The 16,651-nt window shown below is 45.4% G+C and overlaps 1 protein-coding gene across 1 annotated transcript in view; it reads right to left on the bottom strand.

Moving 5' to 3' along the window:
- The window catches only part of Tmem163 (transmembrane protein 163), a 174,465-nt gene that overhangs the window by 57,789 nt on the left and 100,025 nt on the right, over positions 1-16,651 (bottom strand). The window contains exon 3 of the mRNA XM_032915059.1: positions 1,287-1,330. Within this exon, the coding sequence (XP_032770950.1) occupies positions 1,287-1,330 (44 nt within the window). The remainder of the gene's footprint in view (positions 1-1,286; positions 1,331-16,651) is intronic.

The following is a 16,651-nucleotide window of genomic DNA, read 5'->3' as shown; positions in this document are numbered from 1 at the left end:
CTAGAGAAGGAAACAGGACATTAGTGGTGCTCAGCTCAGCAAGGCACAACCATGAGCACACTGGCCAACTGCACAGTGAGCAGAGGGTGTGAATAAGCATCTTTGAGTAAGTACAGTTCTGCATGTTTCTTGCTGCCACTCGGACTCCATGGTGGAACCCTGGGCATTACACACTGTGACCCTTGTATGGATGGCTCTGTTCTCAGAGCCCCAGGATCCCAGCACCCTGGAGATACGGGAAAGGGGATTAGAATGGGAAGTACTATTTTCTGAAAATACATAAAATTATTTATCTTATGACAGGCAAGATGACATTGGCATTTTCTTATACATAGTAAGTAAAAAAAAAAAAACTTGGGTACAATTCTAATTCTGGCTCTCACTAGAACTGTTCTAGCTAGGTTCAGAAGGTCTAAGAAGTATACCAACAGTCTGATATCATATAGAAAGTTCTATGCCTTTGAGATAGCCAGAGAGAGAGAGAGAGAGAGAGAGAGAGAGAGAGAGAGAGAGAGAGGTGTTTCTGAGTCTGTATATGTTTATATGTGTATATATATTGTGTGTGTTCACACATGTGTGTCTATGTTGTATATTTACTTCTAGGTGAATGTGTGTCTATGCTATGTGTTGTATATGTCTGGTTGTGTATTGTATATGTATCTGTTTCTGTGTGTATACACTGAGTGTTTATTTCTGGGTGTGTGTATATGTAGCTTGTGTTCTGGTCACCAGTGTGCTCATTTGTAATTTTTGGACTGTTTATATCCTTCATAAGACTCTTAAAAGAACTTGCAACACCCTCAAAGCCACACTATTGAGGCACTCAGGTTTTCAGCATACCTGCCTCCACGGACCTATGTCCACCAGGAGACAGACAGAAAACTCAGCTCCCCTTAGCAGGGCTACAGATCGACTGACGTCTAGTGTGAACCGCAATCTTCCTCAGCTCCCAGTGTCTCTGTCTACACCATCATATGCACCACCCAGGTGTGCTGGGCCAGCATGCAACCTAGAAGGGGACAATGAGGTAACCTTCCCGAAACATCCTCTCCAACCCCTGTACAGAACATGAGCTCACTGGATGTGTACTTGAGACACATCCCATGCTGACGCCTTTAATTCTACTACGCTGTCATTTTCACAGAAGTTGTCACTAAAGTGACACTTTTCCACCCTCATCTCGAATCTGCTAAGCACCGGTCTGTTTCGTGACTGAGGTGAGAGTCATGGGTTCTGGGGAGAGCGTGCAGAATCTCACGATGGCGAGTACGTTTCAGGCTACTTACTGCAAACCCGAAGGCAGAGGCGCTGTACCTCATGACGGAGACAGCTAAAAAGAAAGAAAACACCATTCAGATAGGCAGCCCCGTGGGTCACGTGTCTCGTTTGCGAGTTCATCAGATACAGCCTTTTCAACGCCAGGGGAGAGTTCCAAAAGAATCATAAAAATTTTAACATCATCGTCTAAAAATCTAAGAGTTCAAAAAGAAGGAGAAATTACTTTCAAACTCTAGACGATACCCCCTCCCACTGTGTTCTGAAGCATCCAAGGGCCAACTTCAGGAAAAACAAAAGGAACAAACAAAACAAAACAAACAATTAAGCACTTGTCAATCGCCCAGCTTCTCTGTCTTTGAAAACTGAGAAACCAGAAGCAGAGAAGTAGAAACCAAGTTTTCAAAGTGAAGCTGAAGCCTGAATCCTGCTGCCTACACCATCAAGCTCGCTGGATTTCTACTCTGAATCTGTCTGTTCTCACTGGCCTTGGTGCAATAGGTGTGCACATTTAAAAGGCCCCTCCCTATCGTGTGCACCACAAAGCCACCCGATTGTCAGATGTTGAACTGTGACTTCAAAATGTCTGTACTTGAGTCCTTTGGTAATACTAGGTCTTTACATGGAAGGCCCAAATTATTATGATGAGACACATAAGGACCCTTACCCCAGGTCTGTAATCAAACAAGTACTGTTGGCTGGGGAGGGGGTTCAGTGGATTCAATGCTTGCCTTGCAAGAGTAAGAGCATGACTTCAACCCTAGAACCCAGGGGGGGGGGGTTGGGGATTTAACTCAGTGGTAGAGCGCTTGCCTAGGAAGCGCAAGGCCCTGGGTTCGGTCCCCAGCTCCGGGAAAAAAAAAAAAAAAAAAGAACCCAAGGGGGAAAGCCAGGCATGGTAACACAATTATAATTCCAGTGCTGGGGAGATGGGGACAAGTGGATCTCTGGGGCTCCATGTCAGATCAGCCTGGACTACTTGTTAACCTTCAAGCCATAGTAATTGACCCTGTCTCAAAAAACAAGGTTGGAGAAGATTAAAACCACTCGCTGTTTCTTTAGAGGATCTAAATTCTGTTCCTATGTCAGTAGTACCCATGTCAGGTGGCTCACAATCACCTGTTGTGTCCAGCTCCAGTGGATCAGACACCCTCTTCTGGCCTCTGTGGGCACTAGTGCACACACATACAGAAGAATAGAAATAATGTAAGTATTTTTAAAAAATGTGTCACACCTTCAAAAGCTGCTCTATGGCCTATACATACACTTGTGTTTGTATGTACATGTACTCTAGAATACAACCATACACACAAGTATACACACATACATACACATACATGTGGGGGTGGGGGAGAACACCAAGATTTCACTCTCAGAACTACACTGGAAAGCCCCACTAACATGCGTGAGCTAAGCCTGCCAGGCAGATGGATCATGGATAGGATCATACGGAATATTAATATTATTAATTATTATTCATGCTGCAGGGCACTGGGAGCCAGCGGGGTCCTAATGAACTCAGGGTCCTTCAGAATGTGTTACTTAAGAATCATCTCCATCTAATTCCTTGATGGCATGCAACGGGGAAAATGCCAAACTTGCACGGAGAGTGGAGAGTCCTCTGAAGGGTCCTCCATGGAGCCTCCGCGCCCTCTCACAGCTTCCCGCCGCGGCCAGCTCCTCCACTCAGGCTGCTAAAAACTGTAAACAGTCATTAGCCCCAGAACCATACGGAAGAGCTCAGTAGCCTCGGAGGAGTTTATCAAGTGTGTCCAGAAATAAGTTCATTTCCTTTGGCCCACAACAGAATCATAGTATGTCATTATTCCAGGATAAGAATTAATCCAACAGGAGAGGATAGAAAGGTTCAGATGGCTCCTGTTCCTGTGTTTAAAAATAAAAAATCACACCAAGGGCTTTCTCTCTTTCTGTCTGTCTTTCTGTCTGTCTTTCATTCATTCATTCATTCTTTCTTTCGTTCTTTCTTTCTTTGTGTGTATGTATGTATGTATGCATGCATGTGTGTATGTATGTATGAATGTATGTATGTATGTATGCAGGTTCATGAGTACATGTGTGGAAGTTGGAGCTAAAACCCCAATATTATTCTTTGAGAGTTGTCTATCTCCTGTTTTTGTTTTGAGGTTTTTTGTTTTTTTGTTTGTTTGTTTGGTTGGTTGGTTGGTTTGGTTTGGTTTGTTTTTTGAGACAGAGTTTCTCCGTGTAGCTCTGGCTATCCTGTATTCACTCTGTAGACTCAGAGAGCTCTGCCATCTCTGCCCCCCAAGTGCTGGGATTAAAAGCAGGCACTACCACCTGGCTCGCCTTGCTTTATAAGCAAAGGTCTCTCACTGGTCTGACGCTTGCCAAGTAGACTAGGTTGTCTCGTCCACAAGCCCCAGGGATGTTCCGGTCTCTGCCTGTCCAACACTGAGACCTCAAGAACACAACTTTTCTTTGTGTTCTGGGGATCAAATTTAGCTCCTATTGCTGTGGAATAAGCATGTGACCACCAGGAGCCATCTCCCTAACCACCAAACCGAAAGGTTTGCACAGGGGCATTTCCGATCTCGCTCAAGCGAGAATGAGTTGTTTGGAGAGCAGGCCTGTTCCAGGGTGACCAGTGGAGGCACAGAAGAGGTCCCAAGGAGCTCCAGGGGTGTGTAAGAAAGCACCACACAAAGCCAAGATGCTGACTGCAAGCCAGGAGCTGACTCAACTGTGAAGGATGGAAGGATGGACATGGGCTGCATCAGCTACGCAGACCACTGAAGGCTCCTGAGAGGGCTGTGTGGGTAGCTGCGAAGCAAGGCTTTCCTAAGATGGCTGTTCTTCTCAAGGTGGGCACCATGGGGTGGAAGGGAACCAGAACCCTAAGATGCCACTTTTGCGTGGATTCACCCATGCTGGGGTAGACTTTTCAGTAACGTAGCTGCCTGTGAGTCCCAATGCTTTCCTAGGTAACTCCATACAACCCACTGGTTCGCCACTGTACTCTTAGGTGCGATGGCTTCTTTGTCTGTTGTTGGTCCCCTCGAGTGATATAATCTTTGACGGATGGGAATTTTCGAAGGGTTTCCTTTTCCTACATTTTTTTTCACGTTTTCTACATTTTCTGCAATCATCATATGTAACCATTCAAATCAGATGTTATATTTTATTTGGGGGGGGAGGGGCTGTCTGTGTCATACAAAGATAAGCAAAGGTCCTAAATGAGCTGGCAGGAGCATTCAAACACATCCAGGCCCACGAGTGCTTTAGTCTGACAGGAAAGCACACGGTTATGAAAGCTGTTATTACATGAAGGTTTCTGGGACCTATGGTCTGCACATGAGCAGGTTGCTAATGGTGCAGATTTCCCGGGAGTGTGATTGTGGGCCACATAATCCAAACAACAAACACCAGCAGGACGTCACTCCTTGCCCACCTGACTCTCGGAGTTTGCCTGTCCTAAGGCAGACTGTCATTTATTTATATGTTAAGGGAATCCCTAACAGCTATATCACAGAAGGCACACAGCATAAGTCTTAAATAAATATTTATACAGGCCTGGTTAAAAAGACCAGATATGTTTTTTTTTTTAAACTAAGTCAAACCAGACCAGAATGTTGGCCGAAAATAAATTCAAACAGAAAGGCAGCTGGAAACTGAAGGGGACCCAGGAGACTCATTGTTCAGGCCAAGCCAAAGGCAAGCCAGCAGCTGAGTAAGCAGGGGCTTGGAGGGAGGGTCTTCTCAGCAGAGAGAGAGAGACAAAGGGCCTCGGAAATGCAGAAGGGAGCCGCCAAGGACCAACAGCAAGAACCCCTACACAACACCCAACAAAGAATCCAGCTTCAATCGCCAGTGAGATTTACAGACAATGAGGACCCATCTGTCATCCTCTCCAAAGCCAGGCAATAATTATCTTGAGCCTTAGCACGCTTTTTTTTTTTTAGCGATACCCCAGGCCCCATAACACCTCAGAGTTGTTAAATTATGTGAGCAGTAGAACTCCGTTAATAAATCAATCCCAGTTTAATTAGACTGCCTCTATCACTCAGAGGCCTAGCAAGCACCTCCCCCACAGCTGGGGAACAAGCCCACCCTGGAGAGCCACTTCTCCATCACGGGGCATCATAAGCAGGCTCTCCTCTCTTGCTTGCTGGAAGCTGGGATTCAAAAGAGCTAGGCCCAAAGAAGGTGGTAGGGGGCCTATTTTTCTATGCTTTAACTCACTCCAACAGAATCTTTAATAGCATCCATCTTCTGCCCCTCTTGAACAAGATTATCAACTACTACAAAGTTAGTGGTAGGATTTTTGCTTCAGTGGAGAGGGGGAAACTGCTTAAGGAACACATTCTTAAGAATATGATCGAAATATGTTGTATTAAATTCCCAAAGGGGAAAAAGAATAAGTCAGCGCTGTGTAGAGCTGGAGAGATGGCTCAGTTAATAAAGTGCTTGCAAGAGAGCATGAGGATCTACAGTCTGTGCCCCCAGAATCCACCCACATCAAAAGGCTAGGGATGGTGGGTGGTGTATTCTTACAATCCCATCGTTGCAGACGGGGAGACAAGCCGACCATGGGGGGTCATGGGTGGGCCAGCCTGGCCTACTTGGCAAGCTCCAGGCCTGTGAGAGACCCTGTCTCAAGAAACAAGAGGGGCGGTAACCTGAGAAATGACAACTAAGGTTGACTTCTGATCTCTGCACACACGCATACATGTGTGTCCCTACTCACAGATACATGTAAGCACACATGCATAAACATCCTGCCGCCACGATTTCCTGACCACAATGAGTTATACCTGAAACTGCAAGCCCAAATAAGCCTTCCTGCTGCTTTTGTTCCTCGCTGTGGTTTAGACATGTGACCACAGCACAGTAAAGAGTAACTGACACACCTAGTCATTCACAGATTGTGTACAGGTGGCAGCTTCCACGGTATGTATCAGAACTGAGCTGTCGGCATGTATTTTTACCATCTAATTCTTATTAAAGTGTTCCAAGTCCTGGAATAGAACTCTCCTCATGTGAGGGAGATGTTAATATCATACAGGATACTAAAGGTCCAAGAAAAGAACCCGCTTTAATGAGCAATGCCTAAAACTAGCATGGGTGACCTGGAAGAATGACTTTCTTGCCTGGCTCCTTTCCCAAAACTAAAAGCTAAAGCTATCAGCACTAGGACAAGATGGCGTGAATGTTGTCTGCCAAGGTTGTTCCTCTTGGCCTGGCACTGCGGGTGCCACACCATACCCTGAATATCTCTGATATAAAGTTGCTGTCATACATTCTGAAAATCATTTTCATTCTAGTAATTTTGTGTGCATGGTTGTGGGAGTCGCAGCTAACTTGTGGGAGTCACCCTCTGGGCCTGAGACTCATGCTCCAGTCTTCATTCTGAGTGGCAGACGTCCACTGAGTCATCTTGTTGGCTCCAACAGTACATTAGACAACTATACCATGAAGAGAAACCCACTGAATGGTTTTTTAACAACTTGACTTAGGAAATGGGGCTAAAAGAGTATTCACTCATTTGAGTTTAACCAAAGTCCTTAGAGGACTATTGTTATGTTTGCATATGCTCAGCCCAGGGAGTGACACTATTAGGAGGTGTGGCCTTGTTGGAGTAAGTGTGTCACTATAGGGGGGGTGGGCTTAAGACCCTCACCCCAGCTGCCTGGAAGTCAGTCTTGCACTAGCAGCCTTCAGATGAAGATGTAGAACTCTCAGCTCCTCCTGCACCATGCCTGCCTGGATGCTGCCATGCTCCCACTTTGATGATAATGGACTGAACCCCTGAACCTGTAAGCCAGCCCCAATTAAATGTTATCTTTATAACATTTGCCTTGGTCATGGTGTCTCTTCACAGCAGTAAAACCCTAAGACAGAAGTTGGTACCAAGGACTGGGTATTGCTATGATAGGCCTGACCATGCTTTTGTTTGGAAGAATGTGGATTTTGGGACTTTGGATTTGGAAAGCACTGGAATGCTTTAAGTGGGGCTTAGTGGGTTGTCCTAGTAGGAATATGGAAGACTTTGTTGCTGTGAGTGATTTGAATTGTGCAGACCTGGTCTAAGAGGTGTCAGTGAAGAATTCCAATATGTGGACTAGAGATTGGTTTTAAGCTATTTTGGTGAAGAATGTGGCTACTTTTTGCCCTTGTCAGAAGAGTTTGCCTGAGTCTAAGGTAAAAAGACTCAGATTAGCTGCACTGACAAAGGAAGTCTCAGAAACATGCATCATATTGTTCTCCGGTTACGTCTCATGAAGAGTATTTTAAACAAGCGTAGCAGGCTGAGAAAGGGAAAATATAAAATATATGGTTTGGGCATGAAAGGGGCACCAGGAAGTGAAAGGGAGCTGAATCCAGTGTTCAAAGATATTAAATTGAATTAAGGGAGTGGTGACCTTGGGGCAAGATTCCACCCAGCTAAATTTAGGTCCAGGCATGGTGGTACAAGCCTTTAATCCCAGGAGGCAAAAATAATCAGACCTCTGAGTTCAAGGCCAGCCTAGAACAGATCAAGTTCTAGGTGAAGAAAAGCTTAAATCCAGGCTTAGTGGGCCACATCTTTAATCCCAGTGCTTAGGAGACAGATATGCAGATCTCTGAGTTCAAAGTCAGTCTATGGAGCAGGATCCAGGACAGCCAAGCTTAGGCAGTGAAGGAGTTAGAAAAGAGGAAGCCTGGGGGGCTGGGGAGATGGTTCAGTGGTTAAGAGCACCATCCAGAGGACCTGAGTTCAATTCCCAGCACCCACATGATGGCTCACAACTATCTGTAATGGGATCAGATGCTGTCTTCTGGTGTGTCTCAAGACAGCTACAGAACTCATATACATAAAATAAATAATTTAAAAAAAATAAAAGAAGAAGCTAGTGATTAATGTAATAGAAAAAGGGGGCCATGTTCCAGCCCCTGCAAGCAGCAGAACTCACCAGTTTCAGCTCTGGCTTTATATTCAAGAGAAGAAAACTACTGGGACAATTGATGCTGGTCAGCTGGAGCTAAGAAATTAGTGGTGATTAAGAAGAGACCAGCATCACTGAGGTGAAACCTTCTGGGAAGTGTTTTCTGAGAGCACAAAGAAGCTGTGTTCCAGAGATAGGCAAGGTTGTACCTCATGCTGCAACTGTACTTGGCAATGTGTAAGAGTCACCCAGGTGGTACTGGTTTTGAAGGCATGAAGGGGTCATGAAGAGCAGCTGAAGCTTGGCACTGTGAGAAGCCATGGAAGGCTGCAGGTGAAGGTGCAGCCTCACTTGCAGTTGACTGCCCAGGACTGAAGGGATCATGCAAAAGATCTGAGGCTTGGCACCATGAATAGAGGCTATTGGTGAAGCCTTGTTGCAGCAGAAGACCCCAGTGTATTGGAGATGCCAGTACCAGGGGATGATCACCAAGAACAGCAGCAGCAGTGGAGTGGATCAACCTGAGCTTAGAGTGCTACAGAGGGCAGAGCTAGAGAAGTGACACCAGCCTTTTGGAGGAGCCTAGAAGATCATGTGTGGATCCCAGACATTGAAAAAAGAAGCTGTAACACCAAAGTTGTCTTAGAGACCCCAAGAAGTTCGAGATGCCAGAGTCATGGGCTATCGGCTGAGCAAAGCTGCTAACAGGAAGTAGAACCAGCTCAGGTGAAAGAAATGTGTCATGGTTGAGAAAGATGAAAAAGGAGTTGGAGATCTGAAGACTGCTTTGACATCAGACATGGAGATGCCGAGTTTGGAGTTTGTCCAGCTGGTTCCTGTCTTGCTTTGGGGATTACAGTTAAGTGATTGGATGAATCTCAGAAGAGACTTTGGACTTTTAACATTGTTGAGACTGCTGTAGACTATGGGGACCTTGGAAGTTGGACTAAATATATTCTGCGTTATGCTGTGTTTAGGTATGAAACCCCCCCTCCTTTGCAATGGACTCATTTGTTTGAACAAGCTTATGGGGGGCCAGGCAGTGATGCATATGCTCAGCCCAGAGAATGGCACTATTAGGAGGTGTGGCCTTGCTGGAGTAGGTGTGGTCTTGCTGGAGTAGGTGTGTCACTGTGGGTGTGGGCTTTAAGACCCTCATCCTAGCTGCCTGGAAGTCAGTCTTCCACTAGCAGCCTTCAGATGAAGATGTAGAACTCTCAGCTCTGCCTGCACCATGCCTGCCTAGACACTGCCATGCTCCTGCCTTGATGATAATGGATTGAACCTCTGAACCTGAAGCCAGCCCCAATTAAATGTTGTCTTTATAAGACTTGCCTTGGTCATGGTTCTCTTCACAGCAGTAAAACCCTAAGACAGCCATTAACACTGCCACTCAGGGAATAAAAGCTAAATGTCACAACAGAGCTTCTGTCTCTCTCCCCTTCCACTCTCCCACAGAAAACACAGCCAAGTAATAAGAAACATGGGAACCTGGGCAAAGAACACAATGGTCAAGGAAATCTACAAAGCCCAATCCACAGAAGGTGACTGCCTAACACATTAGAAGCTAGATGACACTAGGAGAGGAAGCTCAGGGCTGACAGCATAGCTCAATCAAAGCTCTGAATAGACTGAGAGTGCAACTCAGTGACGCAGACCTGCCCTACTCTCACCACCAAATCAGGTATGGTGTACTCACCAGGGATCCCAGCACTCACGAGCCCATGACAGGACAACTCTGAGTTTGAGGCCAGCCTGGGCTATATAGAAAGTTCTAGGCTAGCTTGCCCTCTACAGTGAGATCCTACATTTAAAAAATTAAACAAGGGTCTCTGACAAGTCATGAGGTCAATCCCCGGAACATACAGGAGGGGGAGAGCTGACTATTTAAAATTGTCTTCTGGTTACCACACATGTCACTTACAAAAAAAAAAAAAAAAACTTAACCGCCAGAGCATTCATGAATAAGGAGTGTTTTGTTTGTTTGTTTTTAAGATTTTATTTATTTAATGTTTTGAGCACACTGTAGCTGTCTTCAGATAGACCAGATCCCATTACAGATGGTTGTGAGTCACCATGTGCTTGCTGGGAATTGAACTCAGGACCTCTGGGAGAGCAGTCAGTGCTCTTAACCACTGAGTCATCTCTCCAGCCCGAATAAGGAATATTTTAACAAGTTAACAGATACTCATATTGTGTCATTAAGTTCCTGAAAAGAATTCTCAGATTTGAAAAGCTGAAAAATATAGTGTGTGGATGAACCAGGGCAACTAGTAGAGTGGTTATTAAATCTTGTGTGTGCACAGAAACGAGCTCATATGTGCAGAGAAGATGTCCCAGAAGCTACACAAGAAACTAGGGGTGCTGGTTACCTCAAGACTGGGAGTGGGAGCCTGAAGGGACAGTCCCCTCCCTGAGATGCAAGTCTTTTGTTTATACTGCACAGATTTCCACGGTGGACACTGAGCCTTGCTGCAAGTCTGGTTACTATGGGTTGCTAGCAACCATTACAGGAAGAGGAGTTGTTTCAGAAAAGCCTGTGCAGATGACCTTTTTAGAACATCTGGTAGACCCATCATTTTTCAATAGCCACAAAACTAAGAGTCTGAAATTTCCCAAGGTTAAAGCTTCCAAAACATCAATGTTCCTTCACTTTCAAAAACAAGGTCACTTAGCTTCCTAATTATGAAAAGGAAGGAGGGGAGAAAAAAGAGGAGGAAGAAAGGAGGAGGTGGGGTATTTTCAATAATATTATGGTTCTGAACAGTCACTGGGTATATACAAAAGTCAGAGAATTTGAACACCCACATAATCACATACATACACATACTCATACACATTTATATGTACACACACACACACACACATATACCTCTGTGTGTGTGTGTGTGTGTGTGTGTGTGTGTGTGTGTGTGTGTGTGTGTGTATCCGAGTGAATGAGAGCCGGGGGAAAGGGAGGGAAGGAGAATATTAAATCCATCAACCAACCAACACAACACAAGAAAAGCCTTGTAGCAGGAACAAATGTGAAACATACAACTCTCAAAAAATGGAACTAGGCACACTCTGACATCACTATGCAATCCTTGCCCAGACCCAAATAGCCAGACTAACTCTGATGAGAGTTTATAGATGGGGAACTGTATTTTGGGTGTTTTATATGAACAAGGACAATACCCCAGTGGTATTGAATTATAAATCAAAAATCGATCTATATTGATACTCCAAAAAGATAATAGTAAGAAGTGATGGATTTTTTTTTTGGTCCAAAGACAATAATAATGGTTCAATTTTGTCCTCTCTGGTTGGTACTAGGAACTAATCCAGTAAGGTCCGGGTTCAATCCTCAGCACCACATGGACTGTGAATAGTGGTACATGGTATTGTGTGCCCACTATCCCAATACTCCTAAGGTAGAAGTAGATCAAGGTCATTTTCAGCTACATAGAGCCTGTGAAGCCATTGTAGGCTATATAAGACCTAATCTCAGAAAAATAAACAAGAAGCCAATTCTGTCTAGTCTCAGCTGGTTATAATACCAGACCCACAGTCAACGCCACCCTCTGCCTGCTGCTTGTGCTCAGCTGACTGTCTTCACTCATATTGTTAGAACCCAGCCCAGGAAACAGTGTCAGCCATATTTGGAAGGTCTTCCCACCTTAATCAAGAAGATAACACCTTTCTTCACAGACATGCCCACAGGTTAACCCAGTTTAGATCATTCCTCAACTGAAGCTCTCTTTCCGGATGATGCTAGGTTGTGTTCAACCTGACAGTTATAACTAGCCAGCACAGACACCAGTATGTCAAATACACAAGCAATGGGACTGTGGGTGAAATGACATCACCTGGTTAAACGTCACTCACCATGACCTTTTCTCGCTTGTGTTTACTTATTTTCTTAAAGTTTTTATTGATTCTTTGTGAGCTTCACATCATGCACCCCAATCCCATTCATCTCTCATCCTTTTGTCTCAGAGTCCATCCTTGCAACTTCTCCCCCAAAATAAAAAAAATCTCATCATGGAAATGGTAGTGTGTCCCACGGTGTGTCTCACAGTATACCCTTTTGGCCACACATCTTTACTTGCAAATGTTCGTTGCAATGAGTCATTGGTCTGGTCAAGGCCTCTGGCTTCTGCCACACTATTCATACTGACATTGATATTGATACTCCTCTCAGATATCCTGTTGTTGCCCTGTGTCAAGGAGGTCCTACAGCTATGGATTGTAGGAGTAGCCCCTTCACATGCTCCAGCAGATCCTAGATGAGGTGGATCTTGGGGTGAGCCAACTCAAAGCTCTGGATCTGAGCCTGGGGATTAGCTGAGTTGGTCAGCCCTCAGCTCTCCCATACCCACATCACAGGGGGGCGAGCTCTCCAGCACTGCCCCATCTAACTCATTCAATGCTGCAGCAGGCAAGGGGCACTCACCCTGACGGGGCCAGCTCTCCAGAACCTACATCACCAGAGCCTGCTCTCTCACTCTGCCCAGGCTAGGGGTGAGGCCAGCTCAGCACAGTGCTCAGACAGCCACATGGTTTCAGGTGGCAGCTCAGACCACAGACATCCAAATGACCTTTGACGGTAACTTGGGACATGAACATCAACACAGACCCCAGCTGTAGCAGGACCGTGAACCAGAACTCAGCAACAGCCGGGGTCAGGAAGTTACACAGCTCCATGTGGCAGCACGGGCCACTCAGATCAGTTTGCACAGCATTCCCCTAGACATCATTATGGTCTCAAGCAGCACCCAAACCACTGACATTCAGATGGCTTTTGGTGGCAACACAGGCCACAGATATCAGCCCAGACCTCAGCTGCAATCGTAGGGCCATGTATCTAGACATAGCCCTTGGCAGAAGCCGCTGCCTGGAAATCACCATGGCCTCAGGTGGTTGCGAAGACGCCTGTTCCACGCTGAGTCCCACCTTTTCCCAGTGTCCAGGCCCCTCTGTTTCTCTCGCTCTCCCATCTCTCCAACCCGTATTCTCTCATGGTGGCGCTCAAAGTGAGCTTTTGGATATCTTTCTTCCTGCTGCCCCAGGCCAGCCTAGCCAGGGCAGGCATTTGAATGTCTTTCTGTCAGCCACCTTGGACTGGTGGGGCTGGGGCTGGCACTTGAGTGTCATTCTTCTGGCTGTTCTGGGTAGGTTGTTTGTTTGTTTGTTTGTTTGTTTGTTTTTTGAGATCAAAACCATATACTAGTGGGCAGCATGGCTGTGATTTGAATGCGTCCTGGGTTTGGGAACACTGTGATCAGCTACCCACTGCAGCTGCCACACCTTCTCTGACATGTGGAATGTTCCCCTTGAACTGTGAGCCAGGATCAACTTTTCCTTCCTTCAGTTGCTCTTGTCATGTATTTTATCAAAGCAACAGGAAAAGTGGTGAACACACTACATCGTGGGTCCCCATAAGCATCCCCATGTTTATTGGCTGACACAGTAAGCTCTGACTTGATCCAGAGCTTTATATAACCCTGGCTAATATTTGTTGCAGAAAAAGGATATGAAGCCAGATGGTCAGCGAGGAGCTTTTGTGGAATTAAGTTTAGAGTAAGCAAATTGCTAGTTCCAGTCCCCTCCCACTGGGCAACTCCTCACATGCTTCCTCCTACCACATGTCATCAGAGTATGTGCCATGTACTGTCTACCAGGGACCATATTAGACTTCCAATGTGTTACACAGAAAGGTACGTCTTCTCTAGAATGTACCAGAACTCCAGACTCTTCAGGAAATCAGATGCTCACATAAGGCATTATGGTTCAGGCACAGTTAGCAGAAGTTACATACAGTTTATTTTCTATGAGCCGGGGGATGTTAGAGCACTTGGTGATGTGCACACAGAGTCCTAGAACCACATAATTCAGTGTGATGGTACATGCCTGTGATCTCAGCTGTCTGGAGATAAAAGCTGAAGGTGAAAAATCCTAGGTCACCCTCAGATATGTGCTGAGTTTGAGGCCAATCTGAGTTATAGGAGACCTTGGAGAGAGAGAGAGAGAGAGAGAGAAGAAGAAGAAGAAGAAGAAGAAGAAGAAGAAGAAGAAGAAGAAGAAGAAGAAGAAGAAGAAGAAGAAGAAGAAGAAGAAGAAGAAGAAGAAGAAGAAAAAGAATTCGCTCCTCGGTGTAAAGAAATGTTTACTAGACAAATTCCTAAATACCAGTTGACAGCCAGTCTTGCAAGGAAGATTTTCTGAGGACAAGGAAACTCCAGTCTGCTGTTAGCCATCTCTTGGAACTCAGAGACACCCTGCTCCAAGTCAGACAACACAGGAAGACCCCAGGTCTGCAGATTCCCAGAGAGAAGCACACACAGTTGGTTACCCCATTCTCAGCCTCCAGAGTCTCACAGCTTCCACAGAAGTTGCTCTCTATCAGACGGAACCACCAGGGATGGAACTCAACAGGGCTTGATCCTGTGTGCACAGATTCACCATGGCAACATTGATTACGTCTACTCTTTAGAAATTTCACTGGTGGAATAAATACAAATGTTTCTACAGCCTAATCTGAAGTCTATGTTAAATCTGAAAGGGGCAGAGGGTTCAGCCTAGAGAGAGACATGCCACGGATATCAGAAAGTAGAAGACACTATTCCTCAAGTGGGAACCTGTCCCCAGGCAAAGTCCAGACTTTGGTGGTTGTCACAGGGAAGGTAACAACTGGCATCTGATACAGACCAGATCTCCTGCTAATTTTTAATATCCTTCCTCTATCCCTTCTCTTTAGAAAAAGCTACCCCCAGCTCTAATTATATTCTAAAATACCCAATTCATTATTGCTTTAATTTAAATTGTACATTTTCACTAAAAGCTGGAAGAGTTCTTAGAGATGGTTTATCTAGTCCAACCTCGTGTGTGTGTGTGTGTGTGTGTGTGTGTGTGTGTGTGTGTGTGTGTGTGTGTGTGTGTGTGTCTTGTCTGTCTCATCTGTCTATCTGTCTATCTGTCTGTCGGTCTAGGATCCCCGTGAGCTGGTGAATGCACTTGCATGTGGAGGCCAAGGTCAACCTTGGATTTGTTCCTCAGGATGCTACCTCCCAGGTTCTCTAAGATAGACCCTGTCATTAACATTGAGCTCACCAAATCTGCTGGTCTGACTAGTCAGTGAGCCCCAGGGATCTGTCTGTCTGTACTTCCCCAACCACTGAATTACAAACTTGCAACACTACGCCCAATTTTCTTACATGGGTTCCAGGAGTCAAACTCAAGTCCTCATGTTTGCACAGCAAGTATTTCACTGACTCAACTCTCATTAGGTCCTAGGTTAAGCTCTTTTAAAGAACAGATGAACAGACAAACAAACAAACAAACAAAAACCAGTGAGGTCTAGTGAAGCGAGCCACTTGACTAAGACTCCATTATCAACCTGTGAAAACCAGACCCAGAATCCCGACCTTGACTCTTGGTTATGAACATAACACACCCTAACATACCCACTGTCCCACCAGGCCCGGCCAGCAGAGCTCAGAAGATCCTCTGCTCATTAGAGATCCTAACTGTGCAATGACCTGAAATGAATTTCCCGCTATGGCCTCCGAGAGAAAAACTGAACAGCAAACAGCTGATATTCCTCAGTTTAGAAAACTAATAAAGGGGCTGGAGAGATGGCTCAGTGGTTAAGAGCACTGAGTCTTCTTGCAGAGGATGCAGATTTAATTCCCAGCATTCGCATGGTGGCTCACAACTATCTGGAACTCAATTCCAGAGGACCTGGCACCCTCACAGAAACATGCATGTAGATATCAGTGCACAAAAAAATAAAATCTAAAAGAGAGAGAGAGAGAGAGAGAGAGAGAGAGAGAGAGAGAGAGAGAGAGAGAAACCTGATAAAGACAATTGGTGTGCTGGGGACAGTTTGAGATGACAGTTAAATGCTGCTTGCAAGCACAGCTTCTGAAATATACACAGTTCTCCAGAAGCGCAATAGTGCCATGTTGTGACATGCCCTAGACTTTTGAGCCCCGTGAGCGAGGACTCTAGTGTAGGCAGAGACACTCTCCACACCCTGTCTATGGAGCGATTTGTGTTTCCTTCATGCTCAGTCAGCCTGACAAACAATCAAGGAGCTATTTAGACTGCCTGAGGAAACAGAGACTCAGTCTTCCCGGGACGCTCTCACCGTTTCACCACACGCAGAGAGCCACAGGAACATGAGGATTCAGAACACTAGTCACTTCTCCCCAGAACAGAGTCCCGTTGTAGATGTGTGACCCAGCAACCAGAGAAACCCACATAAGGAGACTGCTTCCACAGTCCAATCTAAAGTATATGTTAAATTAGAAAGTCCTAGAAAATGACATCGCATGTATCAGAAAGTGGAAAACACCATTTGTCATAGGGCTCTATTCACAGGCAAAGTCCCATACTTTGGTGATTGTCACAGCAGGAAGGTAAAGTTACAGTTGGCATTTGGTAGACACCAGATCCCCTGTTAAATATCCTATAATACTTACCACCAATAA

The sequence above is a fragment of the Rattus rattus genome, chromosome 10 (genome assembly GCF_011064425.1).
Source record: "Rattus rattus isolate New Zealand chromosome 10, Rrattus_CSIRO_v1, whole genome shotgun sequence".
NCBI classification, from domain to species: Eukaryota; Metazoa; Chordata; class Mammalia; order Rodentia; family Muridae; genus Rattus; species Rattus rattus.
The sequence above is the reverse complement of the archived record's forward strand: the minus strand, read 5'-3'. Positions and strand labels throughout refer to the sequence as shown.